Source organism: Gopherus flavomarginatus, chromosome 3, assembly GCF_025201925.1.
Source record: "Gopherus flavomarginatus isolate rGopFla2 chromosome 3, rGopFla2.mat.asm, whole genome shotgun sequence".
Lineage (NCBI taxonomy): Eukaryota > Metazoa > Chordata > Testudines > Testudinidae > Gopherus > Gopherus flavomarginatus.
In genome coordinates, this window is record NC_066619.1 from 196,680,316 (window position 1) to 196,699,301 (window position 18,986).

The 18,986-nt window shown below is 45.7% G+C and overlaps 1 protein-coding gene across 1 annotated transcript in view; it reads right to left on the reverse strand.

The window, feature by feature from the left end:
* The window catches only part of FREM3 (FRAS1 related extracellular matrix 3), a 71,507-nt gene extending 52,726 nt beyond the window's left edge, over positions 1–18,781 (reverse strand). The window contains 12 exon segments of the mRNA XM_050945492.1: positions 8,379–8,485; positions 10,551–11,073; positions 11,076–11,296; positions 11,298–12,061; positions 12,063–12,564; positions 12,566–12,812; positions 13,740–14,525; positions 14,528–14,939; positions 14,941–15,286; positions 15,288–15,399; positions 15,402–16,471; positions 18,651–18,781. Of these exon segments, the coding sequence (XP_050801449.1) occupies positions 8,379–8,485; positions 10,551–11,073; positions 11,076–11,296; positions 11,298–12,061; positions 12,063–12,564; positions 12,566–12,812; positions 13,740–14,525; positions 14,528–14,939; positions 14,941–15,286; positions 15,288–15,399; positions 15,402–16,471; positions 18,651–18,781 (5,221 nt within the window).
* Between the last annotated feature and the right edge of the window lie 205 nt (positions 18,782–18,986).

An 18,986-nucleotide genomic window follows, 5' to 3' on the forward strand; every position in this document is an offset into this window, starting at 1 on the left:
CTAAGGAAGAACTGGTGTCTCCAGCCTCCAGGAAACAGTTCCAGACTGAGCAGGAAGCAGATGACAGCCTTCAGAAAGCTTGGGCGGCAGCATGGAGTACCCAACCGCCTCTCAGCTCTTCTAACCAATCCCGTTTTTTTTTTTTATAAAACAAGGGCTTTTATATAAGGAGACGCTTTCTGGTGGACACTGGGAAGACTGGCATCCACAAAAACAGTTGGTGATTCCAACTAGGTATCGGGGGAAGCTCTTAAGCTTAGCCCATGATCATCCCAGTGGCCATGCTGGGGTGAACAGAACCAAAGTCAGGTTGGGGAAGTCCTTCCACTGGGAGGGGATGGGCAAGGATGTTGCCAAGTATGTCCAGCATGTGAGGTGTGCCAAAAAATGGGAAAACCCCAAGACCAGATCAAGGCCCCTCTCCAGCCACTCCCCATAATTGAGGTCCCATTTCAGCGAGTAGCTGTGGATATTCTGGATCCTCTCCCAAAAAAGATACCCAGAGGAAAGCAGTACATACTGACCTTCGTGGACTTTGCTACCCGATGGCCGGAAGCAGTAGCTCTAGGCAACACCAGGGCTAACACTGTGCGCCAGGCCCTAACAGACATTTTTGCCAGGGTAGGTTGGCCCTCCGACATCCTTACGGATTCAGGGACTAATTTCCTGGCTGGGACCATGAAAGAACTGTGGGAGACTCATGGGGTGAATCACTTGGTTGCCACCCCATACCACCATCAAACCAATGGCCTGGTGGAAAGGTTTAATGGAACTTTGGGGGCCATGATATGTAAATTCATGAATGAACACTCCAATGATTGGGACCTAGTGTTGCAGCAGTTGCTCTTTGCCTACAGGGCTGTACCATATCCTAGTTTAGGGTTCTCATCATTTGAGCTTGTGTATGGCCACGAGGTTAAAGGGCCATTCCAATTGGTGAAGCAGCAATGGGAGGGGTTTACACCCTCTCCAGGAACTAACATTCTGGATTTTGTAAGCAACCTACAAAACACCCTCTGACACTCTTTAGCCCTTGCTAAAGAAAACCTAAAGGATGCTCAAAAAGAGCAAAAGGCCTGGTATGATAGACATACCAGGGAGCGTTCCTTCAAGGTAGGAGACCAGGCTATGGTCTTAAAGGCGCAACAGACCCATAAAATGGAAGCATCATGGGAAGGGCCATTTACGGTCCAAGAGCGCCTGGGAGCTGTTAACTACCTCATAGCATTTCCCAGTTCCTCCCTAAAGCCCAGAGTGTACCACGTTAATTCTCTCAAGCCTTTTTATTCCAGAGACTTACAGGTTTGTCAGTTTACAGCCCAGGGAGGAGATGATGCTGAGTGACCAGACGGTGTCTACGATGAAGGGAAAAGTGACGGTGGCGTGGAAAAGGTGAACCTCTCCACAACCCTGGAACGTCTCCAGCGGCAACAGATCAAAGAGTTGATGCACTCGCCCGTGAAAGTTTCCCAGAATCAATTGGTTAAAAATTGTCCTTGCAATGTGAAGAATCTTGTAGTTGTACATAATTAGTAGCATATGTAAGGGTGCATATGTTTATTAATCTGTTTATCCTAGAGTTCTAGGGAGAAATCACTGCCAGTGTGGTTCCACACTGTCAGCTATTTGGGGGGCATGTCATAAACAGGTAAGTAAGAGTTAATAGAACAAAAGTGCTTCATATCTCTTTTGCCTGGAAAGGGTTAACAAGAACAGTGAGCCTGGCTGTCACCTGACCAGAGGACCAATCAGAGGACAGGATACTTTCAAATCTTGAGGGAGGGAAGTTTGTGTGTGTGCTGTTAGTGTTTGGTTGTTGTTCACTCTGGGGGCTCAGAGGGACCAGATGTGCAACCAGGTTTCTCTCCAATCTCTCCAATACAGGCTCTTATAAATTCAGAATAGTGAGTACTAGGTAAATAAAGCGAGTTAGGCTTATGGTTGTTTTCTTTATTTGCAAATGTGTATTTGGCTGGGAGGAGTTCAAATTGGTATTTTGCTGAAAAGATTTTAATTTGTACTTGTATACTTAGGCTGGGAGGGTATTCCCAGTGTCTATAGCTGAAAGACCCTGTAACATATTCCATCTTAAATTTAAAAAGATAATTTTTACTGTTTTTCCTTCTTTAATTAAAAGCTTTTCTTGTTTAAGAACCTGATTGTTTTTTTATTCTGGTGAGACCCCAGGGGACTGGGTCTGGATCCACCAGGGAATTGGTGGGGAGAAAGGAGGGAAGGGGGAGAAAAAGGTTAATTTCTCTCTGTGTCAGGATTACTTTCTCTCTCAGGGAGAATCTGAGAAGGGGAGAGAGAAGGAGGGGGAAAGGTGAATTTTCCTCTCTGTTTCAAGATTCAAGGAGTTTGAATCACAGTGATCTTCCAGGGTAACCCAGGGAGAGGAAGTCTGGGAGAGGCAATGGTGAGGGAAAGGGTTTACTTTCCTTGTGTTAATATCCAGAGGGACTGGGTCTTGGGGGTCCCCAGGCAAGGTTTTGGGGGGACTAGAGTGTACCAGGCACTGGAATTCCTGGTTGGTGGCAGCCCTACAAGTACTAAGCTGGTAACTGAGCTTAGAGGAATTCATGCTGGTACCCCATCTTTTGGACGCTAAGGTTCAGAGTGGGGAATTATACCATGACAGGTATATATTATAATAGGCAGCATTTTGCCCTCCGCCGTCATCTTCCTTTTTCAATTTATAGTAAATTCAACAATAATCAGCTACGACAGACAGATCCAGAGATTACAGCATTATCCTGAGTGCATTGTGTATGTAGGTAAATTCTGTTGGGAAATTTAAGATTTAAAAACAGAAAATCCCTCTGTGATATTAATCTAATACTCAGTGCTCTGCCTGTATTCATGAAAGTAATTCAATATGCAGTATTATCAAACTAGGAATAAGCACAATTCCAGGAAGTTGCATCTGGAAATCCCTGAACTTTTGGGGAAGCTGGAATCTGGGTCTGCATTTTGCAGTCATCTACCTTATAGGATATGTCTACATTGCAGCTGGGAACAAGGCTCCCTGCCCGAGGAGACAGACTCGCACTAGCTTGGCTTGAGCTAGGGCACTAAAAATAGAATAGTGGCCTTTCTGGCACTGGTAGAGGCTCAGGCTAGCCACCTGAGCTCAGACCCAGGTGATTGGGTGAGTGTGAGCTAGGATGCTAACCTGAGCATCTGCTGATGCTGCAACGCTCACACTATTTTTAGTGTGTTAGCACAAGAGTCTGTCTGCTCAGGCTGGGAGGCAGTAGTAGGGTGACCAGATGTCCCAATTTTATAGAGACAGTCCTGATTTTTGGGTCTTTTTCTTCTATAGGCTCTTATTACCCCCCACCCCATCCCAATTTTTCACACATGCTGTCTGGTCACCCTAGGAGGCACATTCCCAGCTGCAGCGCAGATATACCTGTAAATGACCCACCCAAAAATCTGGATCTGAATTTAGGGAAAAAGTTTGAATCAAAATCTGGATCTGATCTTTGCAGCTCAGGTCCATCTCTTCATAAAATATCCTATCTAATGAAGTATGGTAACAAGTCTGTTAAAAGGTATTATGTTTTGAAGTACTGAGAAAAACATAATTTGTGGAATGTTCTATGTCCATTACCTACAGGAAAGAGAAGTGGAAATCAATGCCTTTAGTGTGACAATTTTGAAATACAAATTCCTATTACAGTATCATCTTAGATTAGATGATGTTTCATATACAGTAAAAGGATTAGGGATCCGTTACCATGCTGTATGGTCCCAAGGTCACTGAAGTCAGAGACCACTCGTACCTAAAATTAGGCACATTCTAAAGTATCTTGCTGAATCAGGACCTATATCATCAACAAAGGATACGTAGTGAAATGTTTTCAACTAGAAGTTCTGTTGCTGGTATTTCTGCTTCACCTAATTCTACTGTGAAGCTGTTGCTAAAGAAAAGCTGAATGGCACAGTAGAGATTTGACTATCCTTCTGCTTCACTAGAAAAGGAGAAAGGAAAATGCCTGAGTGTAATTATGAAGGGATGATGACACTGTTCTCCAATCAATCCACTATCTGACCCCTGTATATATATTTGAGCAGTAATACAAGCTGCCTGAATCTCTCTCATTCTCTCTCTTCTTTTTAAAAGAAACTTCCAAAACGCTGCCTGCCTCTGACCGAGTCTTATTAACCAACCATAATTTCTCAGGATGTTTGAGACATTAACAGTGGTGAGGAATACAGGTTTTTACTATATTCTGTGAAAAGGCTCCACGTCTTTGGCTTCTGCTCCCCTCTCCCACCACAAACTGATGTATTCTTCCCCTCATGGAGGTAAAACTACTTTCTCCTTTCATTGGGAAGCTCATCCAATGATAAAGAGCTTGTCCATCAATGAAGAACATTTTATCTTTAGAAAAAAGCAAATGTGTAAAGAAAGAAATTTATATAAAAGTAGTGGCTGATTTTTTTCAAGAAAAGAAACAACATAAAAGTATGTGACTGACACCTGGGGGAAACCCCCACTCCACAAAGATTTAGACACACAGATACAATCTGTGTGTCATATACTGCCTATAAATGTCTTTCTAACACTGAGAATAACTCTCCAGATTATGAAAGAATTTATCCTCAACAAACCATATGCCTTTGCTTTTTGACCATCTAGCTGAGGTTACCGGGACAGTGATTTCACTTTCTTTTCAGCATTCATCCAAACTCATGGGTATTCAATTAGCTTCCTTCATTTATAGCACAATATGCCGGGGTAAAAATTAGTCAGTTTTTGTCTTTCCACACTGCAGGAGAGAATATTCTCACTCCAGTAATTAAATAAAGGGCCAAACTGCATCTTTCCCTCACATGGAAAACCCATGAGAGGCTTAGAGGGGCCAAAACACTTTGCCAGGTTCACCTCACAGAATCTTTTCCCCCTCAGTGAGAGAAATTTGGGGGTTCATGTAGAATAAAAGTATGTTGTCTGAATCCCAGATTCCCTGGATCCATGGAGAAGAGAACCCCCAGTCTTGTGGAATCCTAATTTGTGTTTGTCTTCTGCCTGTCAATGCAACATGGCTCCCAGAAGCCATATTATTGTAAAGTAATCGTGTGCAACACTGGATCTGATCCTGTGAGGTGCAGAGTGCCCTTAACTCTACTAGGAGCAAAGCTGCTGAGTATCTTCCAAGATCAGACCGACAGATTATACAAGCTTGGATAAAACAGTTCTGATCTCCCTCTTTCATGTAGTCTACATACACTGAGATACTAAAAGCATATTGCATTTTACAATATAAAGAGGAGTTGCAAGAGCTACACCTATGCAGTAAATTTGAATCACTTTATATCACCATATCTGCATGTGCAAATGTGTCAGTGACTGAATCGTGGACAGTCCTGCCTAATGCTTGGATCAACAGTCCTGCCTGCCAGTTAGAGTTGAATCCAGATGGGGCAGGTCCGAGCGAAGCCAAAGGTGGTAGCTGGGAGTCAAAGACAAAAGCCTATGCCAAAGGTATTTCAGTTCACAAATCAGATATTAGGAATGGCAATATACAAAAACCTGTAGGAGAACACTTCAACCTCCCTGACCACACTATAGCAGACCTTAAGGTGGCCATCCTGCAGTAAAAAAACTTCAGGACTAGACTTCAAAGAGAAACTGCTGAGCTTCAGTTCATCTGCAAATTTGACACCATCAGCTCAGGATTAAACAGAGACTGTGAATGGCTTGCCAATTACAGAACCAGTTTCTCCTCCCTTGGTTTTCACACCTCAACTGCTAGAACAGGGCCTCATCCTCCCTGATTGAACTACCTCATTATCTCTAGCTTGCCTGCATATGTACACCTGCCCCTGAAAATTTCCACTACATGCATCTGACGAAGTGGGTATTCACCCATGAAAGCTCATGCTCCAAAAAGTCTGTTAGTCTATAAGGTGCCACAGGACTCTTTGCTGCTTTTACAGATCCAGAGTAACACGGCTACCCCTCTGATATGTGTTTCAGTTTGAAGGTGGAGCCGAGAGTCTGAGCTGGGAGTCACAGGTCAGGAAGGAGCTGGGGGCTGGAGCAGGAGCATATACAGGCTGGGGCTGGGGCACAGGAGAAAGGCTAGAGAAAGTGGAAGCAGGGACAGGACCAAGTGCAGCTGCAGGCAAGGAATGTGTTGAGCAGCCACTGGCCTGCTGCTGCTACTGAGCTTAAGTATCAGCCTGTAGACTCCAGCAGCCAATCAGGTTGCACAGTCAGATAGCTTCACTCATTGGCTTGCCACGAGACTGGATCTGCTGCAGGCTGGCCCCTGACAAAACACCTTTGAGAAAGCTCCATGGCGAAAGTTAATGAAGCTAAAGCAATCTAATCTCTGTAACATGGCTATAGACCAGTGTAATATTTACATCTTGTCATGAGACCCCACAGCTGGGCTAACATATTTAACCTCTGAAAGTTCAACAGGTTCCTCCTTCCCAACAGCCGACACGCTTCACAAACACAAACCTATTTGCCTTAAAGGATCTATAAATCTTTCAGCATGTGCAGAAACCAGAAAGTGTTTCCTAAAAGCAAAAAAACCCAACAACTCTCTTTATGTATGCTGTTCACAACCTCTCCCACTATGGTCTATATAATCTGAGTAAGAAGGTATCCTTTATCATAGGAGGGGTTGGTAGCATAGTCTATTATTAAGGTTGTCCAAAGTATGTCCCATTATAAGAATCTATTTTCAGTTTATAACTTTGACAAACTACAGACAATATTCTCTTTCACTAAACAACCCTGATTCATCCCCAAAGCAGGTCTATCCTGTGCACTAAGTGAAGCAGGGGTTCTGTGAAAAAAATAATCCGTGGTAATGTAATTAAAGACTATATCATAACATATACACACAAAGGGGCTGAATTATGGTTACACAGGAAACTTTAATTCAGGCATTTCCTATCTTTTGAGTGCTTGACTTTAAAACCTGAAGAATGTTAATTTAAATGTAGGTTTTTGTGTTTAGTAAGAGATATGTTGTGTGGTTTAACACACAGTCAACTGTATTTGGTAAGGTTTAGTTCTTAAGACTTCAACAGATTTGTTTTAAGGGCTAAAATGAAACCACTGTGAGACTACAGCTATTATGACCTGATACACATGAAATAAGGGCATAACTGTCCTCTTAGATCCCTTGTACTATAGGTATTGTTTATGAATGTTCACTCAAATATCTTACAGATGAACTGCCAAGTTAAAATGAAAAATGCAAGCTAAGGCCCCTATCTTACAAATTACTGTGGGTGGGTGGATACCTTTACCCACACGCTCCCACCAAAACCAAATAGGGCTCCATGAAGGAACAGAAGTCTGCCTACACTGAGATAACTGAAAGATCAGGGCCATAGGGGCTAATTGTATCCAGGCCCGGCTCTAGCCATTTCGCCGCCCCAAGCACGATGCGGGGGCGCTCTGCCGCTCGCAGGTCCCGCGGCTCCGGTGGATCTCTCGCAGGCATCCCTGCGGAGGGTCCGCCGGTCCCGCGGCTCTGGTGGACCTCCCGCAGGCATGCCTGCGGATGCGCCACAGGAGCCGCGGCGGACCCTCCGCAGGGAAGCCTGCGGGAGGTCCACCGGAGCCGCCTGCCGCCCTCCCGGCAACCGGGAGAGCACCCCCCGCGGCGTGCCACCCCAAGCACGTGCTTGGCGCGCTGGGGCCTGGAGCTGGCCCTGACTGTGTCAGCAATGCTACCAAATTATTCACTCTGGGTTGTCCTCAGCTAAGCAGAGAGCACCAGAGGATTTTAAAATCACTGAAAAAAATATTTTAAAATGTAAGCTACAATGTATTTCACATCTGTATTGCCTGGCCTGTGGCATGGTCAGTGGGGCATTTAGCATACATTTCTGGGTTTATATATCTTGTAAATTAATTTCTGAAGTATACTGATTGTATAAACTTTTGATCTGAGCATGGTCTCAAGCTGCACAAACATGGTCTCTCTGCTGACACTATTAACAAGGACCACCTATAGTACGATTATGTTTTTGTAATGCGCTTGGCTGAACACAAGGAACTGGACTAGAACCAACAACAGCTTTCCATAGAACAGCAATCATATCTTAACAACTTCTACTTACTACTGAACTGTGGCAAGATTTGAATTAGTAACACCATGGTGAAAGATTTTGTAACCCATTAAGAATTTCTTACACCATTTAGTTTGCCTTAGCAATTTACATTAATTTTAACATTATATATTTAGTAAGTGATTCATCCATTATCTCTGTATAAAACTGTACATAAAGCTCATGAACGTGCAGTAAAATAGAGTGAAGTATTTTATTAATTCCAATATCAATACTATTCTGTTGCTAGATCTCATTTTAAGGTATAGTACATATAAGTATAACCTTACCATTGTCTTCAATGGAGAAGTAGAAGATGTCACTGGTAGAACTATCACCCTCTTTCAAGACATAGCTGATCTTCATTTCATCAATATCAGCTGATAAAAGAAACATGCTAGTGAATCACCAAAGCATTTTACTGCAGAACAGAACACTTACCAATACATTTTGAACTTTAGTATTTTAATTCAATAAATAATACTTGATAATCGTCCCATAAATTACTAATTGTTTTTGAAGAATACTACTTTAACACGGTCTTAGACAAAGAAAAAGCCAGTTTTAGAAGATATATCACTTTAAATTGCATAAACAAGAACTCAAACTCTATTGCGGTAGCATTAGTTCCTACCATGGTTCTTGCTCTGCAATGCAGCAGTAATTAACCGGATGACTAGTTTAAAGTTAAAAAAACTAACTTATGTTGTGTTTTAATCTGTTCTTTAATATATTATTTTAAAAAGTTTAAATTAATTGCAAATCAAGTTTTCAGAAACCCTTCACCAACATTATAATGAGAATGACTACGCTACACCTAAATTATATACTGGGGAGTAAAACTTAATCCCGGTAGTTTTGTGCTTTAAGAAAAAAAAAGAAACCTGTAACACACAAAGCTATTCCAAATGTCTGGGTATAAGATGAAATAGTGGGAACTGTGGGAATTTTAATTAATTTTACTTTACACTGTGACTATTTCTGAATTTACTAAAAGTTTGAGTCAAATCTCATTAATGATCTTTTACTTTTGCTTCTTCACACACAAGAAATAACTTGACAGTTTGAGTTTTATGTGAACGCTCTTCATGCATCTTAAAATACCTATTTCATACCCAACTCAGCAATGCAAATGTCCTGAATCTTATGCTACCCTGCCATATGTGAGTGTTAACTCCTGTGGACTTCAACAGCAGTGGCACCTGCTTGCCTCATGGTTGATTTCAGTACTTTCAGTGAATTGAAATCATAATCTTTACAGGTGTGGAACATTCCTAGCTGAATTGTAAACAATTTTTACTATATTAGAGCTTGAAAGATTAACTGAAAGATTTTTAAGTATAGTGCTTTGCAACCTAATAGCTTTTTCTTCTTTTTCTAAATCCAGAAACAAAAAGGTGGCTGCCTTCCCCCTTTTACCTTTGTCCCCACCTTTTGGTCAGGAATCTACCCATGGGAGCTGGAACAGAGGTCTAGAGTCAAAACACTTGTGGGGCCAAATTAAGACTTGATTTTCCCCCTATAAGAGATGAGTAACTCCACATTGCTATCAATGGAAATTACTTGTGTCCTGTGGCAGGGTCCCATATCAGACTTTGACACATCATCAGTAAGTCTCCAAACATCTTCAACCCCATTTTTACAGATACTGAAACCAAAGCACAGAAACTTGGAATGACTTCTCATAGCTTACACAGCAAGACAGGAATAGAGGCTAGGGCTAAAATTTTCTAACGTATTTCTGTGATTTTGGCTCTCAAGTCCCAGTTTCAAATGTGATTTAGGCATCCCTTTCAAATATCATTGAAAGTCAATAGGGCATGGGCTCCTAAATCCCATAAAGTATGTCTACACAGCCCGTGGAAACAAACCAGCAGTAAGCCTCCCAGTCTGGGTCAACAGATTCGAGTTTGCAGGGTTCATGCTAGTACTCTAAAAATAGCTGCATAGACACCACACTGAATTGCAGCTCAGGTTCTGAAACCAACTCCCATCTCTAGGCTTAGCGCTCCAGCTTCAGCCCAAGCTGCAACTTCAAAGTGCTGTCTACACAGCTAGTTTTAGAGCGCTAGGGTGAATCCCACAATCCCGAGTCTGTTAATCCAGGCTCACAGCATGGGCTCTGTAGAGATACCCACAGTTGCTTTTCAAAATTTTACCCTATGCCTCCCGATGCATTGTACCAGGACCTAACCACTAGACCACATGTTAGGGATGTATCAAGTCTTGAGAGAACTTTAGGTTAAGTGTTGGCGGTAAAATAAGCCTTTCAGCTTCCTTTTAAAATGTATTTATTTGTAATTTCAAAGCTACCCATGTACCTTGTAAATGGTTTAAGTTTGTGTCATTATTTTTAAAAGACAATCCAGTTTAACTTTAAAATTACCTCATAAGTGAGCAAGTGAATTGTCTAAGGTATAGTCTTGGATCTAAAGGCTGTAAATTAATAAATCCATTAGCACCAATCTTGTGTAAATGTGTTAATGTTCTCATTTCCAAGGCCAATATTAATGATGAATCCATGCTCTAGGCCATCTGTGATTTTGTACTTCAGCAGTTTGTGTGGGCTGTCTCGGTCTTCTGCCTTCAGTGACTTGCTGGTGATCAAGAAACCCAAGTGTCCAGTTGGAAGGTTTCTCAGAGTTGGGGCACCTTTGTTCACCACTAACTGTGGCATCCCATTGCCCAGGGGATTGATCTGGATCTTCAACAGCTGGGGTTGATGAGTCTCCAGGATAGTATCAGGGAAAATGTAAAAGTCTGTGTGGGTCCCATCAGTCACAGTGAACGATAATCTATCCTGGCTGGTTTCTGTGCCATCATGTCTATAGCTAATCAGATTCTCATTCAAATCTAGTTTGGTGAAGCTGGTCACAGGATAGCTGCTGTTACATAAAATCTGGCCATGGACAGGGACCTGAGTAACCGTGAAACGGAGCAAATGGTCAGGGGTGTCCTGATCTTCCACAGTCAACTCAAAGGGGGAATCAGTTTGGTCTTCCCTTCCTCAACCACAAGGTCACTGATAGTCAGAATTGGCTTTTTATTGTCCACGTCTGTAATGGAGACCCTGAAGGTGCGGAAGACTGGATTATAGCCATCTGTCACTTCAAACTCGAAGCTGTCCATCTTCACTTCATCCTCTGCAGTGTGGATGTAGTAAATCTTATTGCCAGCTAGCTGGAGCTGAGAGAAAGAAGGAAGCAACAGGATTGTCCAAGCTCTCTAAGTGTCCTCGGCTAGGGGCCCGAGTGATGCTGAAGCACAGGTTCTCATCAGGGCTGTTAATGTCACTAGTACTGAGCAGGTCAGTTGTTAGTGTCACCTTCCCACCCTCTTTCAGAGTTACCCCTTTGTTAATCACCTCAGGGAAAACTATGTCAATGCTGCTGATGGTAATATAAAAATATCTGTCTATCAAGGGGTTAATGCCATCAGTGACATCAAATTTAACCAGGTCACGGACCCCTTGTTGGCCAGTATGAGCATAATGGATAAAACCCTGGTCTATATCATCCTGGGTGAAGTTCATACCCACTGTAATGTTCCCTAATGGCTCCCCATGTTTGCTCAGATACTGCAGAAGACCCTGCCTGGGTGCCAAGTGGATGATGTAGGTGAGGTTCCTGTTCTCTGAATCTATGTCTGTGGCTTTAAGGTCTCTGTTAGTGATGACCTTGGATTCACTGATCTCTATCTCCAGCCCATCATTGATAGTCATCCTAGGGGTCTCATCATCCACAAGGATCACCATGATCAGCACTTTCTGTTCCACTGTGTGCTGGCCATCACTTAGCTGGACTTTGAAGCTGTCCTCTTTAATCTCTGAGTCATCATGCTCATAAACAATGCAGGAGGCCTCCTGGATCTCCTCCAGTGTGAAGTTGCAGATGGGTATGGCGCCAGATGTCAGCTGCTGCACAATTCGCCCATGGTTGGGGGGAACACTGATGAAGTGCAGGTGGTCTGGGGGGAAGATCAGCATCGGCACCATTGAGGATGGGCGTGTCAATAACCAGACTCATTCCCTCCAGCACCACAAACTCATGCACAAACAGCTCAGGCTTTTCATCATTGGTAGGGATGATGACAATCAGGAAGAAGTGGTGAGGGGAGACATTGACGCCATCAGAGCAGCAGAAAGTGAATCTGTCCTCTAAGGGCTCCACCTCCTTGTGGATGCTCTGAATATAGCTGACATGTCCCAGGTGAACATCTTTGATGGAGAAGGCACTAATGGCAGTGCCAGCCCTAGACTTTTCAGATCCAGGAGCTGGAGAGATGTTCTCCAGGTATCCAGAAGTGGACTGAACTGTGATGGTGTACAAAATGTCATCCATGGGAGTATCCACATCCTCCGTATCCAGCTGCTGCTGAGTCAGAGCTTTCTTCCCTCCCTCTGAGACAATGAACAGCTTGGGTCCCACAATCACTTTAGGTGCAATGCTGTCCACAGGCAGCACAGTCACAGACCCCTGCCCCTTGTACTGTGCTGCCTCCCACCACCCATTCATGGGACAGGTCAGACATGGTCAGATTGAAAGAGTCAAACCTCTTCTTCAGGCCAATCTCTCCACCAGTGTGAGCATAGACTACTGTCCCACTGATAAAGTCTTGCTGGGTGAATCTCTCCATGGGCACCCAATTTACCAGGATGTCACCCAGCTTGGGTGGATCCCTCACAAAGAATGTCAGTGACAGATCATCAGTATCCTCATCTGTGCCTGTCATAAACAGATAGTTAAGGGTTAATGTCTCTTTCACCTGTAAAGGGTTAACAAACAGTGACCTGCAACACCTGACCAGAGGACCAATCAGGAGACAAGATACTTTAAAATCTTGGTGGAGGGAAGCCTTTGTTTGTGTTTTTGGTTTTTGCTGTGTTCTCTTTGGGATCTGAGAGTGACCGGACGCACTACAGGCTCTAATTTTCTATTCAAGTAGTAAGTGCAAGTAGAAAGGTGGTTTAGTCTTTTTAATTGGTTTTCTTTATTTGCAAATGTGTATCTGGCTGGCAGAGTTCTAATGTGTATTTGGCTGGAAGTATTTTAAATTGTATTTCTGCTGGAGGAGGCTTTTTCTCCAATTTCTATAAGCTGAAAGACCCTGTAACTTTTACCATCTAAATTACAGAGATAACTTTTTACTTTTTTCTTTGTTTTTATTAAAAGTTTTGCTTTTTAAGACCTGTTTGATTTTTTCCCCTTGTTGAGGCTCAAGGGAATTGAGTCTGTACTTAACAGGGAAGAAGGAGAAGGGAGGAGAGAGGGGTGGAATCCCTTTGTTTTAGATTCACGGAGCTTGAATCTGTATTGCCTCTGGGTGAGGGAGAAAGGGACATTCCTGCCTGTTTTAAGATTCAAGGAGTTTGAATCATGGTAATCTTCCAGGGTAACCCAGGGAGGGGAAGTCTGGGAGAGGCAATGGTGAGGGAAGGGGTTTACTTTCCTTGTGTTAAGATCCAGGGGGTCTGGGTCTTGGGGGTCCCCACAGAAGGTTTTTGGGGGGACCAGAGTTTATCAGGCACTCCAAGTCCTGATTGGTGGCAGCTTATCAGATCTAAGCTGGTAATTAAGCTTAGGGGAATTCATGCTGGTATCCCAGCTTTTGGACTCTAAGATTCAGATTGGGGAAAGATACCATGACAGTGCCCTGGAGAAGGGAAGTAGTGATCTCAGTGACACCATTTTCTTGCACATCTATAGAGGGTCCCAGCAGTTCATTACCACCAGGTAGAGTGATACTAGGCCTTTCATCGTCCACTGGCTGCACAGTGATCCTAACAGTGATTGGCACATGATGAATGCCATCACTCACTTCCAGTTGATAGGAGTCATTAGTGGACTCATCACCACTGTGCTGGTAGGATATACGCCCACTGGCATTATCATCTAGCAGGAAAGATTCTCCCTGGACTATAAGCCCCTCCAGGTAGCAAAGGTGGCCATGCTGGGGTGCTTAGTTTAAGATGAATATAATTTGATCTGTGTCTGTGCCCTGGTCAGTGGCATCCAACTGACTGCTGGTGAGAAGGAAGTTGCTCTCCTCAAGCACAGTGAAACCCATGTTGGTCATCCGGGGTGGCTGATTGTCCACTGGCTGCAGGAAGAGAGTGAAAGTCCCTAGCACAGTGTTGCTCGCTGAGTCCTCTACACTGTAGTTAAACTGCACCACCCTTGGGGTGATACCCAGCTCCTGGTCAGGCGGCCGGTATGCCACCTTCTGATGGTTCACCTAGCCTTGGGTGAACTGAATAATGGACACCAGAGGGTTATCAGCCAGCACAATCTCTTCAGCCAGTACAGGGCGGTTCTCATCTATGTCAGCTGGGGGTGTAAGCAGGGTGTATTTCAACTCGCTATCATCTGTGTCCAGGTCATCGTAGTGCAGATAGCGCTTTCTGAAGTAGGTCACCTGGTACTCCAAGACTGTCATTGTAAGCTGATGCCTGGGTACAGTTCCGGGGGCAAATTGTCTACTGGTTGCACTTTGATGGTGAACACTTGCTCCCCAGACTGGTTAGGGGGCTCATTGTCATCCTGGAGGCGGAACAGAAAGTAGCCCATCACAGGACTGGTGCTATGGGGTCCTGTGTGCCTGTAGAACAGCCTTCCATCCAGGATGTCTTGCTGCAGCCATTCGCTCACCACCTTCTCATACACACCCTCCCTTTCCACAAAGCACCAGGAGGAGGAAGCACCACCAGCCTCCTCCACATCCTCTTCACTCTCAAAGGATGCCGGTGGCTCTGTCTGGTACAGGAGCAGCTCACCCAGGTGCTGGGAGCGTGAGACGTGGGCAGACTCCTCAGTGTCTTCCTGAAGTATAAAGCGAATAGTCGACTCTTCCGAAATCAATGTCAGTGGCACTGAGAACAAAGGGCGAGAGCTGGACAGCCTGGCGCTCTCTCAGCACCAGCCCGGTGTTGGCATTGAGCAGGGGCGGCTGGTCATCAACAGGGGCAATGATGATGGGGAAAAGAAACTCTACCTGGTGCTGCCCATCCTCCATGCGGAACACAGTGTTGTCACTGTAGCTGTGCTCGCTGCCATCGTTCTGGTAAACAACCTGCCCAGCCTCCAGTTCGGCTGCTGTGAAGTACTTGCGGCTGGGTGGTGCACCCAGTACCCTGAGCTCGCCATGTGGCAGGCCCCGTGTCTCCCAGACCTTCACCTCACTCAGATAGTCCTCATCGCTCATCCAGAGTGCCAGACAGAGGCCTTGCCTGCCCCTCAAAGAGCATCAGTTGGGGGCCGGCGGCTTGGCTGAAGGTAGCCACTGGGGCCAGCGTGTTCATGGGCTTCACCACACCATGAAGACGAAGGGCTCTGAAGAGACGCCCTCAGGGTCCAACACCTTTATTTCCCGCTGGAAGATGCACTCCTGGTCCGAGTCCACCGTGGGCGGCTGGTAGGCGATCTTCAGTTCCCTCAGCTCCCGCTGGGTGAAGGAGGTGAGCGGCGGGTTGGGCTCGTCCATGCTGAGTCGGTAGCCCCACAGTCGGAGATCCTCACCTTCCCGCCCGCCGGGGCTGGGCCAGGGCGTGGTGAGGCTGAAGAGCAGCAGCTCCGGGGGGCTCTCCAGGTCCTCGGCCGCCAGCATGTCGGGAGTGAGGGCGGTGAGCACGAACTGCTGCACCTCGGCCACCAGCAGCGCCCTGAAGCCCAGGGAGGGGGGCGTGTTCTCCGCGCCGCCCCGCAGCCGCACGACCACCTGGAAGTACTCCCGCTCGGGGCCGCCCAGCAGCTCCACCCGCGCGGGGATGGAGTCGCGGCTGGGCCAGGGCTCAGCCGCCGTGTGCTGGTAGCGGATCCCCGCCCGCAGGAAGCGGCCGCACTCGCTGCTGTAGCCAGGGGGCAGCAGGCGCCCGTGAGCGGGCAGGGGGGCGCCGCCGTCCGACAGGGGCCGCACGGTGAGGCGGCAGCGGCCCTGTGGGAAGCCCAGCACGTTGCCGTCCAGGGGCGGGCTGAGTCCCAGCCGCGACTCCACCTCCAGCGGCAGGAGGCGGCGGCGAAGGCGCGGCGGCCGGGCCAGCACCTCCACCGGCAGCGCCAGGAGCAGGAGCGGGCGGCTGGGCGAGCCCGAGCGCAGCTGGAGGCGCAGGCGGTAACGGCCGGTGCTGGGGGCGCCGCAGTGGGTGTAGTGGCCTTGGCCGAAGCGGCAGGGGAAGCGCCGCGGGGAGAGGGCGCCGGGGCTGGGCGGGCCCGGCTCTTCGCTCTCCAGCGCCGATACCTCGCACGTCTGCCCCGGCGGCACGCGGATCACCAGGTCCCGCGCCGGGTCCAGCGCCGCGGAGCGGCCGCAGGTCACCCGCAGCAGCCCGGGCGCGCCGCCGCCGAGTCCCGGGGGCAGGAGCAGGGAAGCAGGGGCGGGTCCTGCTGCGCTTCTCGCCCAGCCGCCCGCAACACCGCGGCCAGCAGCAGCGTGCAGCAGGTGTGGCGGAGCGAATCACTAGCCGTAGCCCCCTGGAAGCGCAACTGGTCCTCCGGCTGGGCCGCCTCCTCTTCTAGCGGCTGGGCGAGCGGTGCGCTCTGTTCTGCCCCAGCCGGCTGCAGGTACTAAAGAGAAGAGGTGGAGGGGGGCGGCAGCTCCTAGCACCGCCCCAGAGCAGCCTGACACAGCCCACCCGGGGACCCAGCGCCTGCCCTACAGCCTAGAGCTGGAGAAAGCAACTCCTGGACAAACTAACCCAGCACTCAGGAGAGTGGGAGACAGGATCCCTCCCCCCAGGCTCTGATTTTCCAATACAGGGACCCACTCGTCTTTTCTGGGACTGCAGTGACTTCAGCTGACTAAGGCTCCAGTCCCCCACGAATGGCTCTAGTTTAATGTGTACCCCACCAGGGCACAAAGCCTTCAGTTTATGCTCTGACATACTAATCTCTCACTTCACATAAAATGGTTTGTCGTAACACTAGAAACCACAGTTTCTCCGTGCTTCCTTGAATCAGCTTTAAGAGCCAGACGCTACCCTCTGTTTAAACGCAACGTCTCTGCCTTTACACCGGTGTCATTGAGAGCAGCATGGGGCTTTTTAGCTCTTCTTTCAATCAACTAACTATAGAGCTGTACTGTGGTAAGACTAATTATGTAAGAGCAGTATTAGTTTCAGCTGTAGCTCTTCAGCTTGTTGAGTGCTGTCCTAACTGGGGAAAGTGACACTGAACCTGCTTCAAATCCCTTATTACCATAAAAGCAGCAAAGAGTCCTGCGGCACCTTATAGACTAACAGACGTTTTGGAGCACGAGCTTTCGTGGGTGAATACCCACTTCGTCAGGTGTACCCACAAAAGCTCATGCTCCAAAACGTCTGTTAGTCTATAAGGTGCCACAGGATTCTTTGCTGCTTTTACAGATCCAGACTAACACCGCTACCCCTCTGATACTTATTACCATAAACATCTTTCTCTGACTCTCCAAAGGTGTTTAAGGAACAGGAGGGCAGTTGCTCCTTTCCGAGTTTGGCTGTCAAGTTCCCTGGGGTGTAAATTAAGAAGCAAACTTTTGAGCCTACTGCAGAAAGTTTGTGTTGTCTTTTACTTAGTATCTGGTTCTGCCAAACAAACACTAGCAAATCCACATGAGACAAGGCTGAGATTTTCAAACTATAGCACTGGGGAGAGAAGAGGAAGGCTTGAGAAACTAATTTACTGAATGGCTATTCTTATAGAGACAAGGAGCTTATCTAAACTTATGCAACTATGATGACAAAATTATTAATTGTATACCAATATTTACAGAAAAGGCAAATTAAAGATACAAAATAAATTACATTCATGGTGGTTTTTTTAAACAAACAAAGCAAAAGCAAACATGCATTTAGGGATCATTTATATTATAACATTGAGTGCTCAGTTTTGCTTAATTGTTAAAATGGAAATAATTGTAAAGTCATATTTATCTTTTACACTTTATTCTGTTTACTGTTTGCAATTTGGATAGTGAAAATCGCCTGGCCAGTGTTACATTTTCAGTACGTTTCTTGGTGAAGATGGAAAGTGAAAGTGTGTATCAGCTCAATGCTAGAGAAAAGGAATGTTTATTTAAATCAATGTCTATGGGAATAAAACAGTCTTCATTTTTTAAAAAAGCACATTATTTAATTTTTTGACTAGATTTATCCTAATGCTACTCTGGTATGGAGAGAAGAGTATAAAATACTTATCATATTTTATTTACTTTTTGTAACATCCTCTTAAGAACTTGAAGAAAAAATAAAAACTGGGTTAATAATTTTAAGTATGTTTACCCTGCTACTGCTTCCATTTAAATGAATTGGTCATTTGCCATCAACTACAGCGAGACCAAGCTCAGTCCCTGTAAGTCTTTTTGTGTTTTAAAAACATTTTTTGGTTTAATTTGTGGTTGTTGCACCAGTAATGCTTTCAAAAAACTATTTCTAGTTTGTTTCTGTAGGAACAGTAGCAGGCACGCTGGGAGACCAGATACTACTTTTATCCAGAGCTTTATAGAATTTACTGCTTTTATTAGTTTTTAAATTTGCCAATGGTGATTTAAAGAGTAAAAACTTTCCCCTCTCAGATATAGTACTTTTAAGGTACAGTAGGCTAAGCCATAGTTCTCCATAGTCCTTGGCCATATTCTTTGGAGTTAAGACTTCAAGATTAAAGCGTGGTTGGGAGCAATCAACTTTTATCGGGATTTGTCTCTTCAGTGACTTAAAGCTGTACATTGTACATCAATATATGCAAAAAATTATTTTGAGAGACAAGGTGGGTGTGGTAATATCTTTTATTGGACCAAATTCTGTTGACAGAGAGAGCGCGTGCACCCACGCAGCTTTGGAGTTTACACTTGAAGATTTTTAGTAATAAAGATTGTATGAAGAATGCTATACAAAATGAAGGCCAGATCCTGCTCACTTCCTCACACAAGCA